Source organism: Oncorhynchus mykiss, chromosome 14 (genome assembly GCF_057628025.1).
Source record: "Oncorhynchus mykiss isolate SJ-2025 chromosome 14, ASM5762802v1, whole genome shotgun sequence".
Lineage (NCBI taxonomy): Eukaryota > Metazoa > Chordata > Actinopteri > Salmoniformes > Salmonidae > Oncorhynchus > Oncorhynchus mykiss.
This window is the reverse complement of record NC_143035.1, coordinates 19,306,481-19,329,986: the sequence shown is the minus strand read 5'-3', so window position 1 is coordinate 19,329,986 and position 23,506 is coordinate 19,306,481. Positions and strand designations below refer to the sequence as shown.

Sequence of the window (23,506 nt, the reverse complement as noted above, 5' to 3'; positions counted from 1 at the left end):
AAGGGGGGGGGGGGGCATCCATATAACAGGCTTACCGGTGGAAATGGTATACTGCATATCTGTGATGTAGGCCTACATTTCCAAGGCACTCTTCAATTCGCTCAACTCCTCCCTGCTTGTATGGTAGAGTAGAACGCAATGTGATTTTCTGGGACAGAGATGGCTTTAACAAACTTCTGCGTTCTCCCAAACAAGGCTATTTGTGAGCAAGCAGAGCCTAGTTCAGTGACGTAAGCACAACCCAATGTGTGGAGTGCAATAGAGATTGCACTCCACACTGCCCTTTCCCACCTGGACAAAAGGAACACCTACGTGAGAATGATGTTCCTAGATACAGTTCAGCGTTTAACACCATAGAGCCCTACAAACTCATCAATAAACTAAGGACGGGATTGGGGATTAAACACCTCCTTCTGCAAATGGATCCTGGACTTTCTGACGGGCCTCCCCCAGGTGGTGAGGGTAGGCAACAACACATCCGCCACGCTGACCCTTAATACGGGGCCTACTGTACTCCCTGTTCACCCACGACTGCTTGGCCGCGCGCGACTCCAACACCATCATTAAGTTTGCAGACGTCACGACGGTGGAAGGCCTGATCACCAACGACAATGAGACAGCCTACAGGGAGGAGGTCAGAGGTCAACAACCTCTCCCTCAACATCAGCAAGACAAAGGAGCTGATCGTGGACTACAGGAAACGGAGGGCTGAGCACGCCCCCATCCACAGGGATGTAGTGGAGCAGGTTGAGAGTTTCAAGTACCTCGGTGTCCACATCACTAAGGAATTATTATGGTCCACACCACCACCACAGTTGTGAAGAGGGCACGACAACGCCTTGGCAACTGCTTGGCATCCGACCGCAAGGCGCTACAGAGGGTAATGTGTACGGCCCAGTAGATGACTGGGGCCAAGCTCCCTGCCGTCCAGGACCTCTATACCAGGCAATGTCAGAGGAATGCCCTAAAAATTGTCAAAGACCCAGCCACCCATGTCATAGACTGTTCTCTCTGCTACCGCACGGCAAGCGGTCTGGAACCAACATGACCCTAAACAGCTTCTACCCCCAAGACTGCTAAATAGATAACCAATATCTACCCGGACTAACTATTTAACTATCTGCATTGACCCTTTTTGCACTAACTCTTTTGACTCACCACATATGCTCCTGCTACTGTTTATAATCTATCATGTTGCCCAGTCACTTTATCCCTACCTACAGTTGAAGTCGGAAGTTTACATCTACTTAGGTTGGAGTCATTAAAACTCGTTTTTCAACCACTTCACACATTTCTTGTTAACAAACTACAGTTTTGGCAAGTCGGTTAGGACATCTACTTTGTGCATGACACAAGCAATTTTTTCAACAATTGTTTACAGACAGATTATTTCACTTATAATTCACTATATCACAATTCCAGTGGGTCAGAAGTTTACATAAACTAAGTTGACATAAACTAAGTTGACTGCCTTTAAACAGCTTGGAAAATTCCAGAAAATGATCTCACGGTTTTAGAAGCTTCTGATAGGCTTGGCCATAATGACCATCGTTATGTTTGGAGGGAAAAGGGGGAGGCTTGTAAGCCAAACGTACACCATCCCAACCTGTGAAGCACGGGGGTGGCAGCATCATGTTGTGGGTGTGCTTTGCTGCAGGAGGGACTGGTGTACTTCACAAAATAGATGGCAACATGAGGAAACAAAATTATGTGGATATATTGAAGCAACATCTTAAGACATCCGTTACGAAGTTAAAGCTTGATCGCAAATGGGTCTTCCAAATGGACAATGACCCCAAGCATACTTCCAAAGTTGTGGCAAAATGGCTTAAGGATAACAAAGTCGGAGTGGCCATCACAAAGCCCTGACCTCAATCCTATAGAAAATTTGTGGGCAGAACTGAAAAGGCGTGTGCGAGCAAGGAGGCCTACAAACTTGACTCAGTTACACCAGCTCTGTCAGGAGGAATGAGCCAAAATTCACCCAATTTATTGTGGGAAGCTTGTGGAAGGCTACCCAAAATATTTGACCCCAGTTAAGCAATTTAAAGGCAATGCTACCAAATACTAATTGAGTGTATGTAAACTTCTGACCCACTGGCAATGTGATGAAAGAAATAAAAGCTTAAATAAATCATTCTCTCTATAAAAGCTGTCATCAAGGCAAAGGGTGACTACTGTGAAGAATCTCAACACACAGTATTACTCAGGTAATCAAATATACAAACAAACACGTACAATATGTATGGTACAGTATGCATGTTACAGTATGGTACAATGTGTTACAGTATGTATGGTACAGTATTTGTTACAGTATGTACAGTATGCATGTTACAGTATGTACAGTGTGGTACAGTATGTATGGTGCATTATGTGCTACATTATGTACAGTAAGGTACAGTATGTATGTTACAGTATGCATGTTACAGTACGTATGGTACAGTATGCATTGTACAGTATACATAAACACATCAGAATAATGACCGTGTGCAGTTTGAAAGAACATTGGAGAGACTACACACAGAAATAGGACACATGTACGAGTTGAGAAAAACACACAGTGACAGACAGACAGGCAAGATTGAAGTCAGGCACATTCTGTTTTCACCATGCAGACGCATTCTTGCATACAATAACTAAAGTATTTTCTCTCTCCTTCCCTCCCTCCCCCTCTCTTCCTTTGTCCCTTTTCCCCCAAGCTTACTGAAGGAAACAGTAAACCAAGCTGGGTCTTTTGCATTTCTTTCTCCTAAGGACACATTTCATCCACATAGCTCATCAAATGGCATCTTGCTGGGGCTTTGGTGATCAAGGAACTGTTTTCCTTCATATTTTCTCCACTCCATTGATTTTAGTGTTCCCCCAGAGGCAGTGTCATAGACAACATTTTCATTATTACTCCTTCTTTATATCCTTATTAAGAATAATCATTATGATCAACTGTGGTGGGCGGAAGGAAGGGTAACAGGCCACAGAGAACAGAGCTTGATGGTAGAGTTCATTTTAGGAAGAAAAGAGGAATGGTTTCAGTCTATTTTTTTTTGTGTGGGGATATGACCTCCTGCTTGGTTTGCTACATGATTCACTCAAAGCACTTACGTAAAATCAAAAGGAAGTCTGGGATATTAAGATTGCCATGTAATTGGAATTGTTCTTTCAACTACAGCATTGTTATGGCATTATAACATAATTCTGTAATATGCAACTAAAAGGCAGAGCAATCGAGTTAAATCGAGTTTACACATGGCAATGTGGAACGCTTTCATTTAATGGATCCAGACATAAGATGTGATACAGAACTGGGTGAAAGACCATCAAATTTGTCAAACTAACATGAAAGCTCTTTGTTACACTACACGACCACACATGGTTCTGTCGGGATTGGACCCACAGTACAGTACAGTCAAAGGATTAGGCCTGGGCCTACTGCAAGATTTGGAGCGTCACACATTCCAAGTTTAGCCTAGTTTTTAGGATTTCCATTAGGGCTGGGCGATATTGCCTAAAAATGTTCTGTCGAAATAATCTTTGTTGTACAATTAAAGGTCAAGTACACTGCATTTCAAACAGTCAGCAATAATCAAATGATTTCAGGGTTTACGAAATTATACACTGCTCAAAAAAATAAAGGGAACACTAAAATAACACATCCTAGATCTGAATTAATGAAATATTCTTATTAAATACTTTTTTCTTTACATAGTTGAATGTGCTGACAACAAAATCACACAAAAATGATCAATGGAAATCAAATGTATCAACCCATGGAGGTCTGGATTTGGAGTCACACTCAAAATTAAAGTGGAAAACCACACTACAGGCTGATCCAACTTTGATGTAATGTCCTTAAAACAAGTTAAAATGAGGCTCAGTAGTGTGTATGGCCTCCACGTGCCTGTATGACCTCCCTACAATGCCTGGGCATGCTCCTGATGAGGTGGCGGATGGTCTCCTGAGGGATCTCCTCCCAGACCTGGACTAAAGCATCCGCCAACTCCTGGACAGTCTGTGGTGCAACGTGACGTTGGTGGATGGAGCGAGACATGATGTCCCAAATGTGCTCAAGAGGAAAGCATCAATGCCTTCCTCTTGCAGGAACTGTTGACACACTCCAGCCACATGAGGTCTAGCATTGTCTTGCATTAGGAGGAACCCAGGGCCAACCGCACCAGCATATGGTCTCACAAGGGGTCTGAGGATCTCATCTCGGTACCTAATGGCAGTCAGGCTACCTCTGGTGAGCACATGGAGGGCTGTGCGGTCCCCCAAAGAAATGCCACCCCACACCATGACTGACCCACCGCCAAACTGGTCATGCTGGAGGATGTTGCAGGCAGCAGAACGTTCTCCACGGCATCTCCAGACTCTGTCACGTCTGTCACGTGTGCTCAGTGTGAACCTGCTTTCATCTGTGAAGAGCACAGGGCGCCAGTGGCGAATTTGCCAATCTTGGTGTTCTCTGGCAAATGCCAAACGTCCTGCACGGTGTTGGGCTGTAAGCACAACCCCCACCTGTGGACGTCGGGCCCTCATACCACCCTCATGGAGTCTGTTTCTGACCATTTGAGCAGACACATGCACTTTTGTGGCCTGCTGGAGGTCATTTTGCAGGGCTCTGGCGGTGCTCCTCCTTGCACAAAGGCGGAGGAAGCGGTCCTGCTGCTGGGTTATTGCCCTCCTACGGCCTCCTCCACGTCTCCTAATGTACTGGCCTGTCTCCTGGTAGCGCCTCCATGCTCTGGACACTACGCCGACAGACACAGCAAACCTTCTTGCCACAGCTCGCATTGATGTGCCATCCTGGATGAGCTGCACTACCTGAGCCACTTGTGTGGGTTGTAGACTCCGTCTCATGCTACCACTAGAGTGAAAGAACCGCCAGCATTCAAAAGTGACCAAAACATCAGCCAGGAAGCATAGGAACTGAGAAGTGGTCTGTGGTCACCACCTGCAGAACCACTCCTTTATTGGGGGTGTCTTGCTAATTGCTTATAATGTCCACCTGTTGTCTATTCCATTTGCACAACAACATGTGACATTTATTGTCAATCAGTGTTGCTTCCTAAGTGGACAGTTTGATTTCACAGAAGTGTGATTGACTTGGAGTTACATTGTGTTGTTTAAGTGTTCCCTTTATTTTTTTGAGCAGTGTACTTAGGCTAAATAAGCCTTCCACAACCATAAGACCCACTAATAATTTAATGATTTGATAAAAACCTGTTTTTTTTGCATTAGAGTTAACTGATCTGGCTTTCAAGTCTGTCTATTAAAATGACATTTTTGTTACAAATTTAACCTGAACCATGCATAATGCACATTCACTAATAATGACTAACTTCTTCTAGCAGGCATTATAGAAAATGAACACGTCTCATAAACAAACTGTCAACACAATCCCACGTGCTAGTGAGTATCCAGCTAATCTTTAGAGGATCTATTTGCTAGCTGACAGTTGAATTGTTATGAACACACCATTTTGTCTATCTCTAACCGTTTGAATAGCATGCTAGCCTGTCCACTTTGTTCAGGTGTTGAAATCAAGTGGCCTACCTTATTTCTCTGAATGAGTTGCCAGTTCTTATATAATTGTGTTTCATGCTCATTGCACATTTATCAACACAGACTAGACAGCTAGTATAACAGTCTTTGGATAAAATGCTGCTAGCAATATGTGCTACCGCAATGCTGCGCACCACAAACTGAGCAATACTTTTTCAGGAGCTAACACCAGTGTCATGGCGACAATGACGAACAGTCAACTCTAACTACAGAGGGTGGGGGCCTATTGATCAGAGGAGGCAAGCTAAATCTACCCCACTCTGCCAATAAGACAGACAGAGCTGTGTCATCATGTGTTGCTTGCTGTCAGGAGCACAGGTCTTAAACATGCGGCACAGGGGCAATTTTATCTGATTTAAAGTGTACCTTACTTGTGGTGCCATCAATAGGCTAACCTTCTAGATTATTTGACATTTCATGTCAGGAAAAAAAATGTTAAAAATGCAGAGAAATACTGCACTCAGTGTCCGTGTGAAAAACTCCTTGATGAGCTAAGGATAGTTAGGCTGGGCCCTTAACCAATCAGCATTAAGATTGGTTTTCGAAAGACATATCCCTGACATCAACCAATCCCTGTCCTCAAGAGCTAAATGACCTGCTCTTAACCTCACCCCTGCATTGTGACATGCCCTTAACCTTGTCCCTGCATTGTGACATGCTCTTAACCTTGTCCCTGCATTGTGACATGCTCTTAACCTTGTCCCTGCATTGTGACATGCTCTTAACCTTGTCCCTGCATTGTGACATGCTCTTAACCTTTCCCCTTGCACTGTGACATGCTCTTAACCTCGTCCCTGAATTGTGACATGCTCTTAACCTTGTCCCTGCACTGTGACATGCTCTTAACCTCGTCCCTGCTCTTAACCTCGTCCCTGCATTGTGACATGCTCTTAACCTTGTCCCTGCACTGTGACATGCTCTTAACCTTGTCCCTGCACTGTGACATGCTCTTAACCTCGCCCCTGCACTGTGACATGCTCTTAACCTTGTCCCTGCATTGTGACATGCTCTTAACCTTGTCCCTGCATTGTGACATGCTCTTAACCTCGCCCCTGCACTGTGACATGCTCTTAACCTTGTCCCTGCATTGTGACATGCTCTTAACCTTGTCCCTGCACTGTGACATGCTCTTAACCTTGTCGCTGCACTATGACATGCTCTTAACCTTGTCCCTGCATTGTGACATGCTCTTAACCTCGTCTCTGCATTGTGACATGCTCTTAACCTTGTCCCTGCATTGTGACATGCTCTTAACCTTGCCCCTGTACTGTGACATGCTCTTAACCTTATCCCTGCACTGTGACATGAACTTAACCTCACCCCTGCACTGTGAAACAGTCCGTCTGTGATCAATTTAACTTTGCTCTCTCTCAAATGTAGTAAGGCTAAAAGCATAGTCTAAAACAGCATGAGTGGCACTGAAGCTGTTGCCACGCAGAGTGGGTAGTCCGAGTAGTCATCTCTGGCTTTGGCAGGCTGACCCTTAATGTAGCACATCTGCAATTACAACTCACCATGTCCCCAGTGCCAGCTCCCAGTAGGCACGGTTGCGCCCACCCATGAAGCAGAACTAAACGACGGAGAGGATACATGGCATGCCATCCATTCACCAGAAGAGCGGCAAGCTCGCCTGCTCAGCTTCCAAGGCCTGATCCATATGACGTGCCCGAGCAAGACATAGCCCCAACAGTCTCTTCATGATGTGTCAGCTCTCTCTATTTCTCTCTCCAACACGCTATCTATTTCATTCTTTGTCACTCTTCTTCTTTCGCTGCTTCTCTTCATCTTTAAATTTCTCTTCCTCTTTTATCTCTATGCACAGTTAGGTCCATAAATATTGGGACATTGACCAAGTTATTATTATTTTAGCTGTATATCACAGCATATTGAAATTAAATAATGAATATGAGCTCAAAGTGCAGACTTTCAGCTTTAATTTGAGGGTATTTACATCTAAATCATAAGAACGGGGTAGGAATTACAACATGTTTTATATGTGGTCCCCCCCTTTGAACAATTGGCTGCTCAGCTGTTCCATGGCCAGGTGTGTGTTATTCCCTCATTCATTAATTTACAAGTAAGCAGATAAAAGGTCTAGAGTTGATTTCAAGTGTGGCATTTTCATTTGGAATCTGTTGCTGTTAACCCTCAATATGAAGTCTGAAGAGCTGTCACTGCCAGTGATGCAAGCCATCATTAGGCTGAAAAATCAAAACAAACCCATCAGAGAGATAACAAAAACATTATGTGTGGCCAAATCAACTATTTGGTACATTCTTAAAAAGAAAGAACACACTGGTGAGCTCAGGAACACCAAAAGGCCTGGATGACCACAGAAAACCACTGTGGTGCATGACAGAATAATTTTTTCCCTGGTGAAGAAAAACCCCTTCACAACAGTTGGCCAGATCAAGAACACCCTCCAGGAGGTAGGCGTATCTGTGTCCGAGTCAAGAATCAAGAGAAGACTTCACCAGAGTAAATGTAGAGAATTTACCACAAGATGTAAACCATTGGTAAGACTCAAAAACAGGAAGACCAGATTAGAGTTAGCCAAAAAACATCTAAAAAAGCCTGTACAGTTCTGGAACAACATTTGATGGACAGATGAGACAACTTGTACAAGAATGATGGGAAGAGAAGAGTATGGGAAAGGGAAGAAACTGCTCATGTTCCAAAGCATATCACCTAATCTGTAAAGCATGGTAGAGGTAGTGTTATGGAGTGGGTATCTATGTATTTAATGTATGATTATATTAGTTTGACCAATCACTTTTGAGTCCCTAAAATTGAGGGGCTATATAAAAAAAAATGTAATTCCTACAATTCCTATACAATACTATTGACAAATCCCTTAAATTAAAGATCAAAGTCTACATTTAAAGCATATCTTGATTGTTTCCTTTCAAATCCATTGTGGTGGTGTACAGAGCCAAAATGATGCAAATTGTGTCACTGTCCAAATACTTATGGACCTGACTGCATGTCAGTGTTTTCCATTAGTGCCAGCTGGTTATAGCTGGTTACAGATTTTCAACCGGATACTTTTCCCACTTCATATTAACTAGGCTACCTTTAATTTAAAAGTTTCAATTCGCTAGTCCGTCGAGCCCTCTCCTGCTAGAATGAACAATATGCATCTTCTAGTGATCTATTGATAGGACAGGCGCCGGTCAGTCACAAAACCAGCGATGACGGGGAAACGCAGTTCGCTGTCTGTCCCGCCTCCCAGCACAATATTTGTGCACTGTGGTTGGTTGCAGTCGCATTTCTCTACACATGACGCTTGTGAATTTGCATGTCCCATGTAATGGAAGAGGTAACAATGAATCAAAATCCACTTAGCCTAATTATTTTTTTGCACGTTTCACATAGTCACCCATGCAGAGTTGTGGCCCATAGGCTATTTACTGTGCTTTGATTGACAACTAAAGAGCAAGCGTTGACTAGTTTATAAAAGGTGTCGAACTTACTGAATAAAGTCGATCTCCTATATCTCTTTTCCATTCATAAATCATGCCACATAGTTATATGTTCATGGTATCACATTGGGACAAGTAAACCAAAGGATTTCCCAGGTTTCCTTTCCTAGAATGTCAGGGCTTGCCAGACTCTGGGTAGACACTAGTTACCACAGCAACAAAGTCAGAAACCCCACCCATTTCTACAATTTCTTAAGATGCGATTTTAAACCTAACCTTAACCACACAGCTAACCTTATGCCTAAACTTAACCTTCAATTAAGACCAAAAAGCACGTTTGCGTTTCCATGGATTTGTTTCGGTATAGTCAATTTCAACTTTGTGGCTGTGCTATCTGGTGGAAACCGAAACAGTCACGCTAAAGTGAGTGACTCTGGTCTCATCAGTCAGTGTAGCCTACCGAATCACATTGTGAGAGAGTCCCTAAACGTGGTCTCCTGATGAGGTTTAAGCACTGTTGTGGACTTAGATTTAGAGCATCCCAATTTTGTATTTTTTTTTTTTATCAAAAAGTGTGATTTTGAGACTGAAAACCTAAAAAAAAAAAAAAAAAAGGACACCTGGAAAAGCTCAACGGAGAAAATTGAATTTGGGGGGGAAAAACTAACAAATCAGGCAAAAATAATGACCCAACGAAAGATATTTTATTAATAATTTATCAAATCTGAAATTTTTTTTTGTCAAATCTGAACGATATAATACTTAAGACTGATATAGCCCTTGTATTAGTGAACCTTTAAATGTATTTTTTCAAGATAATGTGGGCTATTTACTTCATTTGGTCTGTTTTTATCAAATACATAATTTGAAGAACAAACATCATTGTGGCAATTCATATCTTGCAGTGAAACTGCAAATAAGACTAATATCAAGAGAAGATGGTTTAAATGTTCTCTTAGTCTGGTCACATAGGCCTAGATGATATCCAGAACAACTAACAATACACTGATTTCATACATTTTCAGTCATTTAAATTGGAAAGTCATGTTTTTCCAATCTGGGTAAACGCAATAAAGTATTCAATAATTTTGCTATGTATTCCAGATGAAATCAAGGCATTAGAACGTACCAGAGGCCGCCAAAATAGAGCTCCTTCAGCAAAACATTTTGAATCCTCCAGGGGCACCTGGCTGGGTACTTTTTCTATTTGGCTGGCTACTCTATGAGAAAACCACTGCTATGTTTATTTTCCTGTCTGGTTCTTTGACTGTTTCACTTCTTATTATTATGTGGATTTCCTGCCTTTTTACTGTGTTTTTTTTATGTGTGGTTCTCTCTCGGTCTTTCCATCACACTCCATTTCTAAACTCTTTGGCAGATTGAATTTATGCAGATTGAAGCGCTGGTGTCATTAGAGCATTACCTGAAAGCCTCAAAGTCCCAGGACATCGTAATGCCATATCTCTTATCATCTGTTCCATTCTCATGTTGCTATTATGCCAACCTGGCATTTGGTATGGCAAGATTCAATTAATGAGATACAGCTTGCCTCTTGGATCAGAATTTCAGGAAATATCTTTTTTTATGTACTTGAATCAATTTGTGCCACTCCTGTTGAAGAGCATCCCCTTACATGCAGATTTTCTGGCAAATTCAATGGTCATTCACTTTACAGAGAAAAAGGTTTTACGTAACACATATTGTGGGGGCAATTAGGAGTCTTTCAGCACTGTGCACTCTCCGAGTTCAGCTCTTTGTCTTGCAGCTTGGACCAAATCCCATCCAAGGCTGTGTGAAAGAAAGTAGCTCCACTAAAAATAAGCATTTCATTCAGTACTAGCATTTTGGCTGCCTTCCCCTTGGGGGAATCGAGTACCTGCAGGGGTTCCGTCTTATATTCTTTAATACCACACTGATGTGGAACACTATGCAAAGCTTTTTTTTCTGGATGGTTCAAATACAACCGTCACAAGGGGAGGGACATGAGCCTGTACCTCAGACTTAATCTTGGATTCTCCAGCGTTGACTTAAAGTCGAGGAGAAATTCATGTGTAGGCCTAGTTAGGTATAAACTGCATTGAAGAGAAGTGTTCTGCCTTCAAACTGCTTTGAAAAGTGGAGAACCGTGCCAATGAATTGTGTCTGCAAAAAGGAGTGAATTTTGATTCCAGTGTTATTTCTGAAAGTGAGGAGGTGGTTTACTCAACCTCCATCTGATCTTTGAGTGCCATTGCATTTGAATGGGAGGAGTGAGAGTTGATTTCAGGCAATATTGTAAATCATCCATATCAGATGTTGGCAGACTGAGCTTCTGAATATATGCTATATTTTTGCGGGCCTCAAGACATAGTTAAAAAGCCTGTCAGAATAGCATCGCTCTTTCCTTTAGTGCCACTATGGGGTGGCAGGTAGCCTAGTGGTTAGAGCGTTGGACTAGCAACTGAAAAGTTGCAAGATCAAATCCCCGCGCTGACAAGGTAAAAAACTGTTGTTCTGCCTCTGAACAAGGCAGTGTTCCTAGGCTGTCATTGAAAATAAGAATTTGTTCTTAACTGACTTGCCTAGTTAAATAAATAGCTACCAAGGGACTGGTTTGTGTTGTAGGCTATCCTATAAGCATTAGGATAGCTTATAGGATAGCCTACAACACAAACCAGTCCCTTGGTAGCTATTTATTTAACTAGGCAAGTCAGTTAAGAACAAATTCTTATTTTCAATGACAGCCTAGGAACACTGCCTTGTTCAGAGGCAGAACAACAGTTTTTTACCTTGTCAGCGCGGGGATTTGATCTTGCAACTTTTCAGTTGCTAGTCCAACGCTCTAACCACTAGGCTACCTGCCACCCCATAGTGGCACTAAAGGAAAGAGCGATGGTGGGGGTTTTGGCATTTGTGACCCGATTCAGGAAACTAGGCACATGTCGCAAGTCACGACTTCACAGGAGAGCAGTTTGAACATAAAAAAATATGTTTTATCAAAATCCATTTTTGTCCAGAAATGACTTCTTGAACATGTGAACTTTCATGTACATTAATAACAAACATGCATTCCATCTGTAAATACAAATAAAATTGTTAAATTATAAGCCTTGTTGGTTAAGCCGCCACATAAAAAAGACAGCAACCTTCCCACTAGCCATGATTGTCTGAGACGAGTGGGCTGGACATGCCGAGAGATGAGTTTGGATTGGTCTACCATTTAGAAGGCTTTTGTCTATTTGAGCTGGTCAGTCTGTGTTGGTAATCAAGGTGAACGCGGCGTTTTTTTAATGTAGCTGCTTAAGTGTTCTCTCCGCTCTCTGGAGGATCAAGTTTTGAAATCAGTGGAATTAGAGTATGATAGCTAAAGAGATGGGAAAACACCTGTGTCTGGATTACGTCTTCAAACTAAGGGCATTTGTGGCATGGATCCGTGACAGGGAGACGCGTCCACCATGCATGATGATGTATACGGGCAAAATAGTCTAGCTAGTTACATTTTCAGATATTTCACGTTTCTAATTTTGACAGAAAGTGGTTTCATTTCAAGCTAAAGTGTACTGTCAGCTGGCTGGCTCCCTAGCTAACGCTAGGTGGCGTGACGTGATGTGTGTGATCTTACATGTTGTTTACCTAGCTAGGTTAATTGTTTACCTAGGTAACTAGCTACATGTCTTAAGCTTAAGTGTACAACACCTGTTGAATATGGCCGGTCAAGTGTGCGCTCTGAACGCAAGATGGGGGGGGGGGCTAAAGCTTAAGAGAGTGTGAATGAAGCTGAATGGGTGTAGACAAACAGGAGCTCTCTCACCGAAACACTAAAATGTAATTTTCTCAAAAGTGAGTTTACAAGTTTGTAAACATTCAAAGCAGAATTGCTTTCCCATTGTTCCTCAAAGACAGTGCATGATATCCAATTTTGTAGCTCTGAGTCTCTACTTTTATCCAATGTAAAAAACAGAAATTCAAATTTTGCTACATAAGACCGAATCCAGGTGGTGAGTCCCATTTGCTTTGTACAGTAGGAAGAAAATAACTCCTGCTTGGCTATTAGTGATGGTCTGCGACTCCATGTCCTCATTTCAATCCATTTATGTTCGATACTCCATTACAAATAAATGCCCTCTCTGCTGTACACACATAAAGCAAGAAGCTCATAAAAACAAAACACTAACAGCTCAAAAGAAGTAGACTCAATGTAATGGGTCACCATTTATAATAGGTGTTCCAGTTGTGTCCCATCCAGAGCACCTTTAGTTGAGTTGACTTTAAATACCGCGTGGGAAGACAAGCCAAAGTAGTCACAAATCAACATGACCAGATTTAGGCCTAAATCATCCGAAAGGAAAGTAATAACTCCAAGCACCTGTCCCAGCCTTTGTTGGTGTGTGAATGACTAGTTTCCTCACACTATCCGATTCTATGATTATCTATCATTGTCTTCTTGAAGTTATTTAGTCAATTGGTTTGGCAGTATATCAGGACCACAGTGAAAACTATTGTGTTATTTTGATATCAACAATGTAGTCATACCTGCTCCTACACAATGGAGTGGCAATAGCTAGACTGAAACACTAACTGCACATAATGATAGGCTCTGAATGACAGACAATGTCAGAATAATGGAGATCTATTTGTGCTCATATTACATAATATGTACAGTTTGAGCCCAATGGACAGAATGTCCACGTTAGTCACTTTGTCAGCCTGTTTCAAGACGTGGCCTTATAGACTACTTCAGATGGCATAAAAGTACATTAAGTCTATAAACAAAGCATCATGTAAATCATAAAATATATACATGAAATGACTCAATAGGGTGCAGGAGAATACATAGGCCTACTAAGCTATGTGACAGAGTGGCACATTGCCACAGGCGTTCAGCTGGCATTATGTTAGGCTATGCCCATGGCTGTCTTGGAGCATTACCACACCACGGGCACCACAGTCACCACAGTGACATGACTGTTTGTGACAGGCATAGATACACACCAGACAAACAGCTCCATACATCCAGCCCACTCACATCTTGACTTCCTGTTACAGTAACAGTAAGCAGAGCTATAGATACAGATATTCCTACATGTAATGGGGTGATATGCAAGTGACAGATGTTTTGAATGCAACCCACTCACAAAGGAGCGTTATCTGAATGTGAAGAGCAACAGACTGACATGGACAGGATGTACCATAGTAGGACTTTGATGTACAGTACTCAGGAAGTAGGCTATAATCGCCATTTCATACCCACAATGCAATGCAACTGGGAAAAGGGGGCATGTTGTTTTCAGTCAGTAAATAAAGAGAAAATAGTGACGGACAAAGATGCACGCTCCAGCTCCATATGGATGGATGAGTCATAGGCTCATATTTGTAGCTTCCTGCATAGGCTACGTCTCACTCAACAGTGTCTTATAGAATACTGTTAGTACACTTAGTAAACAGTACGTACTGTAGCAGGGCCATTCAGACACAACCATGATGTCCTGAGAGGATCCGGCAGAGCCAAGGGAGGGGATCTTTGTGAGGAGAAAACCACAGATGATGCCCATTTACAACGCCATCTGTGACCAATCTCTGGCCCTCTAAATTCCCCATCATCCCACAGCTGCCGTTCACATTCACAAAAACATAACTGCCATTTCAGACACAGTACACTGCAGAAGCATGACATACTGTTTGTAGTGTAGCGTATCATGTGTGAAGTAGGATTAGGCCCTGCTATCACCTAGGCCTATACCAAGAGAGCTAAAGAGGATATTAGTGTTTAAACCCATTATCTGTTATGGTTTAAAAACCAGGCTCCTCTTCCCTAGTACGCCATAAGGCCAGGGGCTACTGATATGTAACACTTTCTCCTTCCATGGGTTAAACCAAAAATCCATCATGTCAACGGAAACAATGTATAGAGACACTCAATACTGGGATTGAAAGGTGCTGCTTCTCTCAGCGAAGCACCTCCAGCACAGTGGAAATATGGTTTGCTAAAACCGCTAAAATGCAGTAATTGCCTCCAAACTCTGTCTCAGTTCACACTTCATATGCAGGGCAAAAAGAAGGAAATCAAAAATACATTGGCTACCATGCCTGGCAGTGTGTGTGTTTCCCTGGCAACTGTTCCCTAGCCTTAACTAATGCCTGTTTCTCGCCAAAGCACTGTGTCCATGGAGTCAATATTACACCTGTCATAGCTACTTCGGGGAGAGGGTATTGCAAGCAGGCGTGGCGAATTGAGCCGTTGATGAGAAAACTTTCTATTTGTCACAGAGCACTTTTCAACTGGAATTTGCATGGCTGTAGTTATTATAATCCCTCTAGCCTCACACCAACAGATTCGGGGTGACAGCAGGAACTGCATAAAAAAATCTTGTCTCAAGTGTAGGGTGACTTATGTTACATAACAGTACTATTACCATAAGTCAAATGGTTTGAAATGACAGCAAATGGAGGGACAACAAAAATTTGTCATTTGCTTTACTGGTTCTATTGCTGTGTGACTATGTGTGGGTGATGTGCATGTGTTTGGCCATGTGTCAGATAGCCTAGCGCTTGGTTGCATGAGTGGGTGGGAGTGATAGACAACTTGACAACTGTTGCTATATTGCTAATAACAGCTCTTACAGGTTGGCGGGCAGTAAAGAAAAGCTGTCATTAACAACTGAATGATAACATCTTGCAGTTTAGCAGTGTGATGTAGGCAATTCCATAAATCCTAACAAAATGATGGATGTTTTGGAAATTCCACCTTATCGTCTCTTGCAGTTGTCACAGCACCAGTTGGCGATGGGGGAAAAAAATACTTCGTTTTTTTTATTGTCACATACTGTACACCGGATAAGTGCAGTGAATTGTTTTGTTTTACAGGGTCAGCCACAGCAGTACGGCACCCCTGGAGCAAATTTGGGCTAAGTGCCTTGCTCAAGGGCACAGTTTTTCACTTTGTCGGCTCGGGTATTCAAACCAGAAACCTTTCAGTTACTGGCCCAACACTCTAACCGCTAGACTACCTGCCGTACTGTGTAACTGTCATACCCTGATCTGTTTCACCTGTCTTTGTGCTTGTCTCCACCCCACTCCAGGTGTTGCCCATATTCCCCATTATCCTCTGTGTATTTATACATGTGTTCTCTGTTGGTCTGTTGCCAGTTCATTTTGTTCGGGAAACATACCAGTGTTTTGTTCCCCTGCTCCTGCCTGTTTCTTGCCCCTGTTTTCTAGTCCTACCCGGTTTTGACCTTTCTGCCTTCCCTGAATCTGCCTGCAGTTCTGTACCTTACTGGATTATTGACCCCTGCCTGGCCTGACCCTGAGACTGCCTGCCGTTTTGGACCACTTGCACCCTCTCTGGATTATTGACCCCTGCCTGGCCTGACCCTGAGACTGCCTGCCGTTATGGACCCCTTGCACCCTCTCTGGATTATTGACCCCTGCCTGGCCTGACCCTGAGACTGCCTGCCGTTTTGGACCCCTTGCACCCTCTCTGGATTATTGACCCCTGCCTGGCCTGACTGAGACTGCCTGCCATTTTGGACCCCTTGCACCCTCTCTGGATTATTGACCCCTGCCTGGCCTGACCCTGAGACTGCCTGCTGTTTTGGACCCCTTGCACCCTCTCTGGATTATTGACCCCTGCCTGGCCTGACCCTGAGACTGCCTGCCATTTTGGACCCCTTGCACCCTCTCTGGATTATTGACCCCTGCCGGCCTTTGACCTGTCGTTTGCCTGCCCGTTTTAGATATAAATGTTTGTTTCTTCGACACTGTCTGCATCTGGGTCTTACCTAAAAACGTGATAGTAACCAAGAGAAGACTGTCACAGATATTAGGGTTTACTCTAATGTGCTAGGGAGGAGGACACCCCCTAACCACACCTTTGCCAGTGCAAGAAAATGTTTCCCTTACCATTACTAAGACTTGGTGGGCTCCCCTACCAGTAGTTTCTGTTGGCTCCCACCTGAACTATTTGGCCTTCAAATGGGATATTTGGCCTTCGAATGGGATATTTTGGAAGTTTTACAGCCCTGATTGTTGATTTCGGAGCCCTGGCGCACCACCAAGAAATTAATAGAGGAAAACAGGGGTACAATAGATTTTATATGGCATTAACAAATCAGTTTTGGTCCAATACATTTCTCTCTGAAAATTGCACAATGCCACACTAAGTTTGATATTTTATGGAAGTCAAAACAGTGTTACAGGGAAGCATAGGGTCTGGTACACTGTGTAGCCCTGAAAGTTCCACAGGGTTTTTCCATAACAGCCTGTCCCCTCTAATCAAAATAGGCCTGACAAGATTGCTGGATTATCATGCTAAATCTCCATGCGTGCATTATATTGTCCCAATTAAATTGACGAACACGTGGCTATACAGTCGAGGCTATTCGGTTTCCCAGAATTAAAAAAAAGTTAAACATAAGATGAATTTGAAAAAATTATGGAACCCCCTATAGTAATATGTCTGGATGTCTAAAATGTATTTAGTTAATTGGTCACGCACACAGTCTAATTCATGGTCATATAATTAATTTGGGTGTTCAATTTAACATTCATAGAACCTTTTTAATGCACTGTCCAGAAGAAGCCAGATTTTACATTGCAAACCTCATTATCTCTAACATGGGATTTCAACTTTCCTTAAAGATTTCTAGGTATTACTGCACTGTTGGAGCTAGAAACAAGAATTTCACTGCACCTGCAAATCTGTGTAAACGACTAATACACTCATTTGAGATGTGTAATAGAACCCAACAGTTCAATTATATCCAATGAACACATTGAACATCTATTCTATTGAGTAAGTGAGTTTGAGCTATATCAATTAGTGACTGACAATCCTGTAAACTAAAAGCACAGCAACATATGGCATTCCAGATTATGGGATTACCTAATTAAATCTGTGATACAGGGAGCCACTCCTAACCTCCAGATTTACCAATTGATTATGAACACAGATATGGGGTAGTCTTGTCTACTAACCACCCAATACTCACTTTAAAGACATCTTATTTGAGTATATGGAAAGTTAGTCCTAATGCATTCAAATTTCATTGGACAAATGGACCACCTCCCAACCTAATTTACTGCGTTTTCTGGTGCATTGGGTGCTCAAACTATTTAATGACCAGTGACCACATGATGCACACAGTCACCAAGAGGTCAGTAACATTTTAATTATGTTGACACAGGCTCTGGGCAGTACACTATAGACAATATACTGCCTTCAAGTAGACTGTCTGTTGTGGACGCATACTGTACATGCATGAATGAATGTAAGGCACAAGATAAATATTATGCAAATAAAGAGTTTTCAGGATTTGATGGGCATGTTTTGCATAAACCAGTGACATTCACAGCAGCCAAATACATCAAGTGTTTCGTGGCATGATTTGAAAATCTCATCCAGAATAGTTTATTTTGCCATTGCCAAACATTACAAACGACACATGACAGTGTTGACGCTAAACGAGGAAACGCTATTACGAAATCTTAAGGGACAGCTCAATGGGCATCAAAACAACATTGCACTATCGATGCCTTACCTCCAGGGAAAGGGTTGGGCTGCACGACGTATAGAAAAGCGTGCACCATGTGGAACAGTATCCCTATTACTCCAGGTTCGTAATAGGCGAGGGTTTTGTAAACTCCCTGGGGCACATAGCCAAAATCCAACTTTCCCGACGGTGGTTGATTTCGGGGCTCCGGCTCCGTTGCTTCTTGCTGGAGTTCACTGGATGTTAATAGTCCCCAAAAGAGGAGAAGGAGCCCGGTTTTCCACATCGTGTCAAGACACTCTAACCTTAATGTACGGGGTTAAAACAGATCAAAGGGAGAGATAGTCTACAATGGAGATGGTGCAGAAATTTCGCTAACGTTAGGTCCGTATCTCTAGAGGTGGAAATAAAATGGGATGGGGAGGGCAGTGGGACTGCAGGTTAAGTCCTTCTGTCCGGGGAAGATTTCGTGATTATCATCGTTTCCACCGTCAGTGGTTCCTCATACCGCTCGGATCGAACCGCTCCGTTCCCCTCCGAAATGAGACCAACTGACAAGTTGGCTCGCGCATCTGTGCGGGAGAGCTGCTGGAACGGTTGGCTGCCTGCTGCTATCTGGGATCCTTTGGACGTCCTTACCCAAACCATACCCCTAACCTAACCCTAACCATTGTCTTAACCATCTTAAATGTCAACTTCAATCAGTTAAGGGACGTCCCAAGGATGCCATATAGCACATATAGCGTGTAAGCGCGCGCATTCGGTCTACTGACTGTGGGAGCCCCGGGAAACAGTTGGTCCAATGGGAAGCGCTCCGCCTGTCGGGGGAAGGAGGACTGGAAGATTCTCGTTGAAAAGATGGAACATGACCTTTCATTTGTTTTGAGATGTAGCCTAGTATGATGTAGGCTCTCTTTAATTCCTTTAGCTGGTTACCCTAATACTCTTAAAGAATACATTTTTAGAACAGTTTAATTGCACCAAATGAATGCATAATCTCCAACAACCATGGAATATGTATTAAGATTTAAAAAATATGAATAGACTATTTTTGACTGTATAGCCTACCAATGTAGCCTACCCATGGACCAATGTCCTAACCTACACCCAAAGGGTCCACTTTCAGATAAACAGATGCCAAACTGTCTTGAACCCCCCCCCCACCACCACCTCTCTGCCCCCACATCACAGGTGTTCAATGACTTCCCAAACTCTGACCCTGCCCCCACCTCTCCACCCCTAGAGGGTAGACACAAGATACTTTGACACCACAGCCCACAGATCTAGAAGCACTGTGATTGGTGGAGCAGAACCCAGGTAGGCTCACACCCAGCGTCCCCATGCACAATGTGGTCCTTGTTGATGTCCCAGAACGCGGCAGGGCCCCTCTGGATAGGCTCCATGTGGGCAGGGCTTTGATCAGGGCTACAGGACTCCATACTTCAGTGCATTCACAACACTCATTAGATCCGCACTGAGAGAAGCAAACCAGATCAGGTGAATGAAAAAAGCCTTTGAATAGGGGTATGTGTTCTATTTCAAATGTGGTCCCTGAATAGGCAAATACAGGGGGTCAATGTTGTGTAACTACAGTAAATGTTTTTTCTTCACATCAGGTAAATGTGGAGATGTTGTCAGTGCTCTGCTGCATATGATATGTAGATTAACCTAATTTAGAAAATGCCCAAAATGCCATGTTCATAAAGTGGGATTGGTTATGTACAGTAGCCGGTATTCAAGTTGTTTGAGGGAATTCCTGACAGAAGACTCCCACTGGTCCACTGGAATGAGAAACAGTGCAGTCTTTGGCAGATAAATGTACACTCATGCTTTCATGTTGTTTATACAATATTCTACACTGAACAAAAATATAAATGCAACATGCAACAATTTCAAAGATTTTGCTGAGTTACAGTTCAGATAAGGAAATCAATCAATTTAAATAAAGTCATTAAGCCCCAATCTATGGATTTCCCATGACTGGAATAAAGTTAAGCATCTGTTGGTCAGATTCCTTAAAAACAAGCTAGGGGCCTAGATCATAAAACCAGTCAGTATCTGGTGTGACCACCATTTGCCTCATGTAGCGTGACACATCTCCTTTGCATATAGTTGATCAGGCTGTTTGTGGCCTGTGGAATGTTGTCCCACTCCTTTTCGATGGCTGTGCAAAGTTGCTGGATATTGGCGTGAACTGGAATATGCTGTCATACTCGCTGTCATACTCGTCGATCCAGAGCATCCCAAATGTGCTCAATGGGTGATCTATCTGGTGAGTATACAGGTCATGGAATTTTATTCAGCTTCCAGGAACTGTGTACAGATCCTTGCAACATGGGGCCGTGCATTATCATGCTGAAACATGAGGGGATGGTGGCGGGTGAATGGCACAATAGGCCTCAGGATCTCATCACAAGATCTCTGTGCATTCAAATTGCCATCGATAAAATGCAATTGTGTTAGTTGTCCGTAGCTTTTGCCTGCCCATATCATAACCCCACTGCCACCATCGAGCACTGCTCAAAGTTGACATCAGCAAACCGCCCGCCCACACGACGCCATACAGTCTGCCATTTTCCAGGTACAGTTGAAACCGGGATTCATCCGTGAAGAGCACACTTCTCCAGTGTGCCAGTGGCCATCAAAGGTGAGCATTTACCCACTGAAGTCGGTTATGACCCCCGAACTGCAGTCAGGTCAAGAACCTGCTGAGGATGGCAGGCAAGCAGATGAGCTTCCCTGAGACGGTTTCTGACATTTTGTGCAGAAATTATTCAGTTGTCCAAACCCACAGTTTCATCAGCTGTCTGGATGGCTGGTCTCAAACGATCCCACAGGTGAAGAAGCCGGATGTGGAGGTCCTGGGCTGACATGGTTACACATGGTCTGCGGCTGTAATTTTGAGAGAAATAAGCTTTTTGTGTGTATAGACAATTTCTCTCAAAAGTTTGGACACACCTACTCATTCAAGGGTTTTACTACAATGTTCTACATTGTAGACATAAAAACTATGAAATAACACAAAGAACCATGTACTAACCAAAAAAAGAAATAAATATAAATATATTTTAGATTATTCAAAGTAGCCACCGTTTGCCTTTAAGACAGCTTTGCACACTCTTGGCATTCTCTCAACCGGCTTCATGAGGTAATCACCTGGAATGCATTTCACTTAACAGGTGTGCCTTGTTAAAAGTAAATTTGAGGAATTTCTATCCTTCTTAACGTGTTTGAGCCAATCAGTTGTGTTGTGACAAGGTAGGGGTGGTATAAGATGGTCCTATTTGTTAAAAGACCAAGTCCATTTATGGCAAGAACAGCTTAAATAAGCAAAGAGAAACAACAGTCCATCATTACGTTAAGACATGAAGGTCAGTCAATATGGAACAATTCAATAACTTTGAAAGTTTCTTCAAGTGCAGTAGAAAAAACTATCAAGCACTATGATGAAACTGGCTCTTACGAGGACCGCCACAGGAAAGGAAGATCCAGAGTTACCTCTGCTGCAGAGGATAAGTTCATTAGCGTTACCAGCCTCAGAAAATGCAGCCCAAATAAATGCTTCAGAGTTCAAGTAGCAAACACATCTCAACATCAACTGTTCAGAGGAGACGGAGTGAATCAGGCTATCATGGTCGAATTGCTGCAAAGAAACTACTACTTAAGAACACCAATAAAAAGAAGAGACTTGCTTGGGCCAAGAAACACGAGCAATCACCCAATTGAGATGGTTTGGGATGAGTTGGACCACAGAGTGAATGAAAAGCAGCCAACAAGTGCTCAGCATATGTGGGTACTCCTTTAAGACTGTTGGAAAATCATTCCTCATGAAGCTGGTTGAGAGAATGCCAAGAGTGTGCTAAGCTGTCATCAAGGCAAAGGGGGGGTTACTCTGAAGAATCTCAAATATAAAATATTTTTCATTTTTGGTTACTACATGATTCCATGTGTTACTTCATAATTTTGATGTCTTCACGATTATTCTAAAATTAAGAAAAACCCTTGAATGAGTAGGTGTGTCCAAAAGTTTGACTGGTACTGTATATACTGTATTAAATCTCCACCACCACTAATATGTTTCCAGCAAATGTTGCCTTCTATTAATTAAGTCAACACAAATCGCAACAGTTCATTGTCAAAAAGAATACAGGAAATCCCCAAATAGCCAGAATAAGTATGACAGACATGGTTGCGGAAAATAAATGAGCCTTATTTCAATGTCGTACTAAAGTCCTGCTAAACCAGTGGCCTTCAGGGACCATTACAATACAAACTATAAACTAGAGGACTGCTTCTTGGGACACTAAAGACATATGTCAAAATATATCAATACTTGTTTGGCAAGGCGACAGAGTTGAGGTGATGTGCTGTGTTTACCCGATGAGCTATTCTGTACATTCTTCACAAAATAAAACCAACACACTGCATGTGGCTTATGCAGTTTGAGTCAACATCTTGAGGATCAACACCGCATCTTTATCAGGACTAAAATAGATTGCATACAACGATTACAGATGACAGTTGTTTTCATATGAACATTAGCCTAACCTCAGCTGAGTCCACTAGTCTTGTACATTTACACTCTAGGACAGACAGGTTTCCAACTAGCAGCTATTTGGCCCCCCAAATTCTGAGGCCCCCCCACAAAAAACTGTAGATTTGTTTTATTGTTGAAAACAAAAGGACTGTAAAAACATCAGAAAATCAGCTGCAAGTGTTTTGAATTTTGGAAATGTGTTCCAAAGTATTACCATGCATAATAGAGATGTGATCGTATACAAATGGAAGTAAGGTTTGAAATGATCGTTTTAGTCAAATAGATCTGTTTGGTCTTCTTGCGGTCTACAAATGATTTGTAATTAAGTTCTGGCCCCTGACCATCCACTCAAGAACAAACATTGTCCTGTGGCTAAATCTAGTTGATGACGCCTGGTCTAGAACTAGGATTGCTCTAGCGTGAGATTATACATATACCTTGTCATCACTGGTCCTGCTCCAGCCAGACCACTACCAGAGGACTGCTTACCTCAAGCCTGAAAGAGAGGGCATATGCCG

At 42.7% G+C, this 23,506-nt stretch overlaps 1 protein-coding gene and 1 long non-coding RNA gene across 25 annotated transcripts in view; one reads left to right on the top strand and one right to left on the bottom strand.

The window, feature by feature from the left end:
• Positions 1-18,323, top strand: part of LOC149978312 (uncharacterized) — a 67,555-nt gene extending 49,232 nt beyond the window's left edge. Inside the window, exon 2 of the long non-coding RNA XR_016486319.1 lies at positions 16,225-18,323. This is a non-coding gene — a long non-coding RNA (uncharacterized LOC149978312). The remainder of the gene's footprint in view (positions 1-16,224) is intronic.
• LOC110488945 (prominin-1-A) overlaps positions 1-20,406 on the bottom strand; it is a 113,770-nt gene extending 93,364 nt beyond the window's left edge. For all 24 annotated transcript variants that reach the window (XM_036943092.2, XM_036943093.2, XM_036943094.2 and 21 more), the window contains exon 1: positions 18,500-20,406. In XM_036943092.2, the coding sequence (XP_036798987.1) occupies positions 18,500-18,737 (238 nt within the window). In that variant the 5' untranslated portion in view covers positions 18,738-20,406. The remainder of the gene's footprint in view (positions 1-18,499) is intronic.
• Between the last annotated feature and the right edge of the window lie 3,100 nt (positions 20,407-23,506).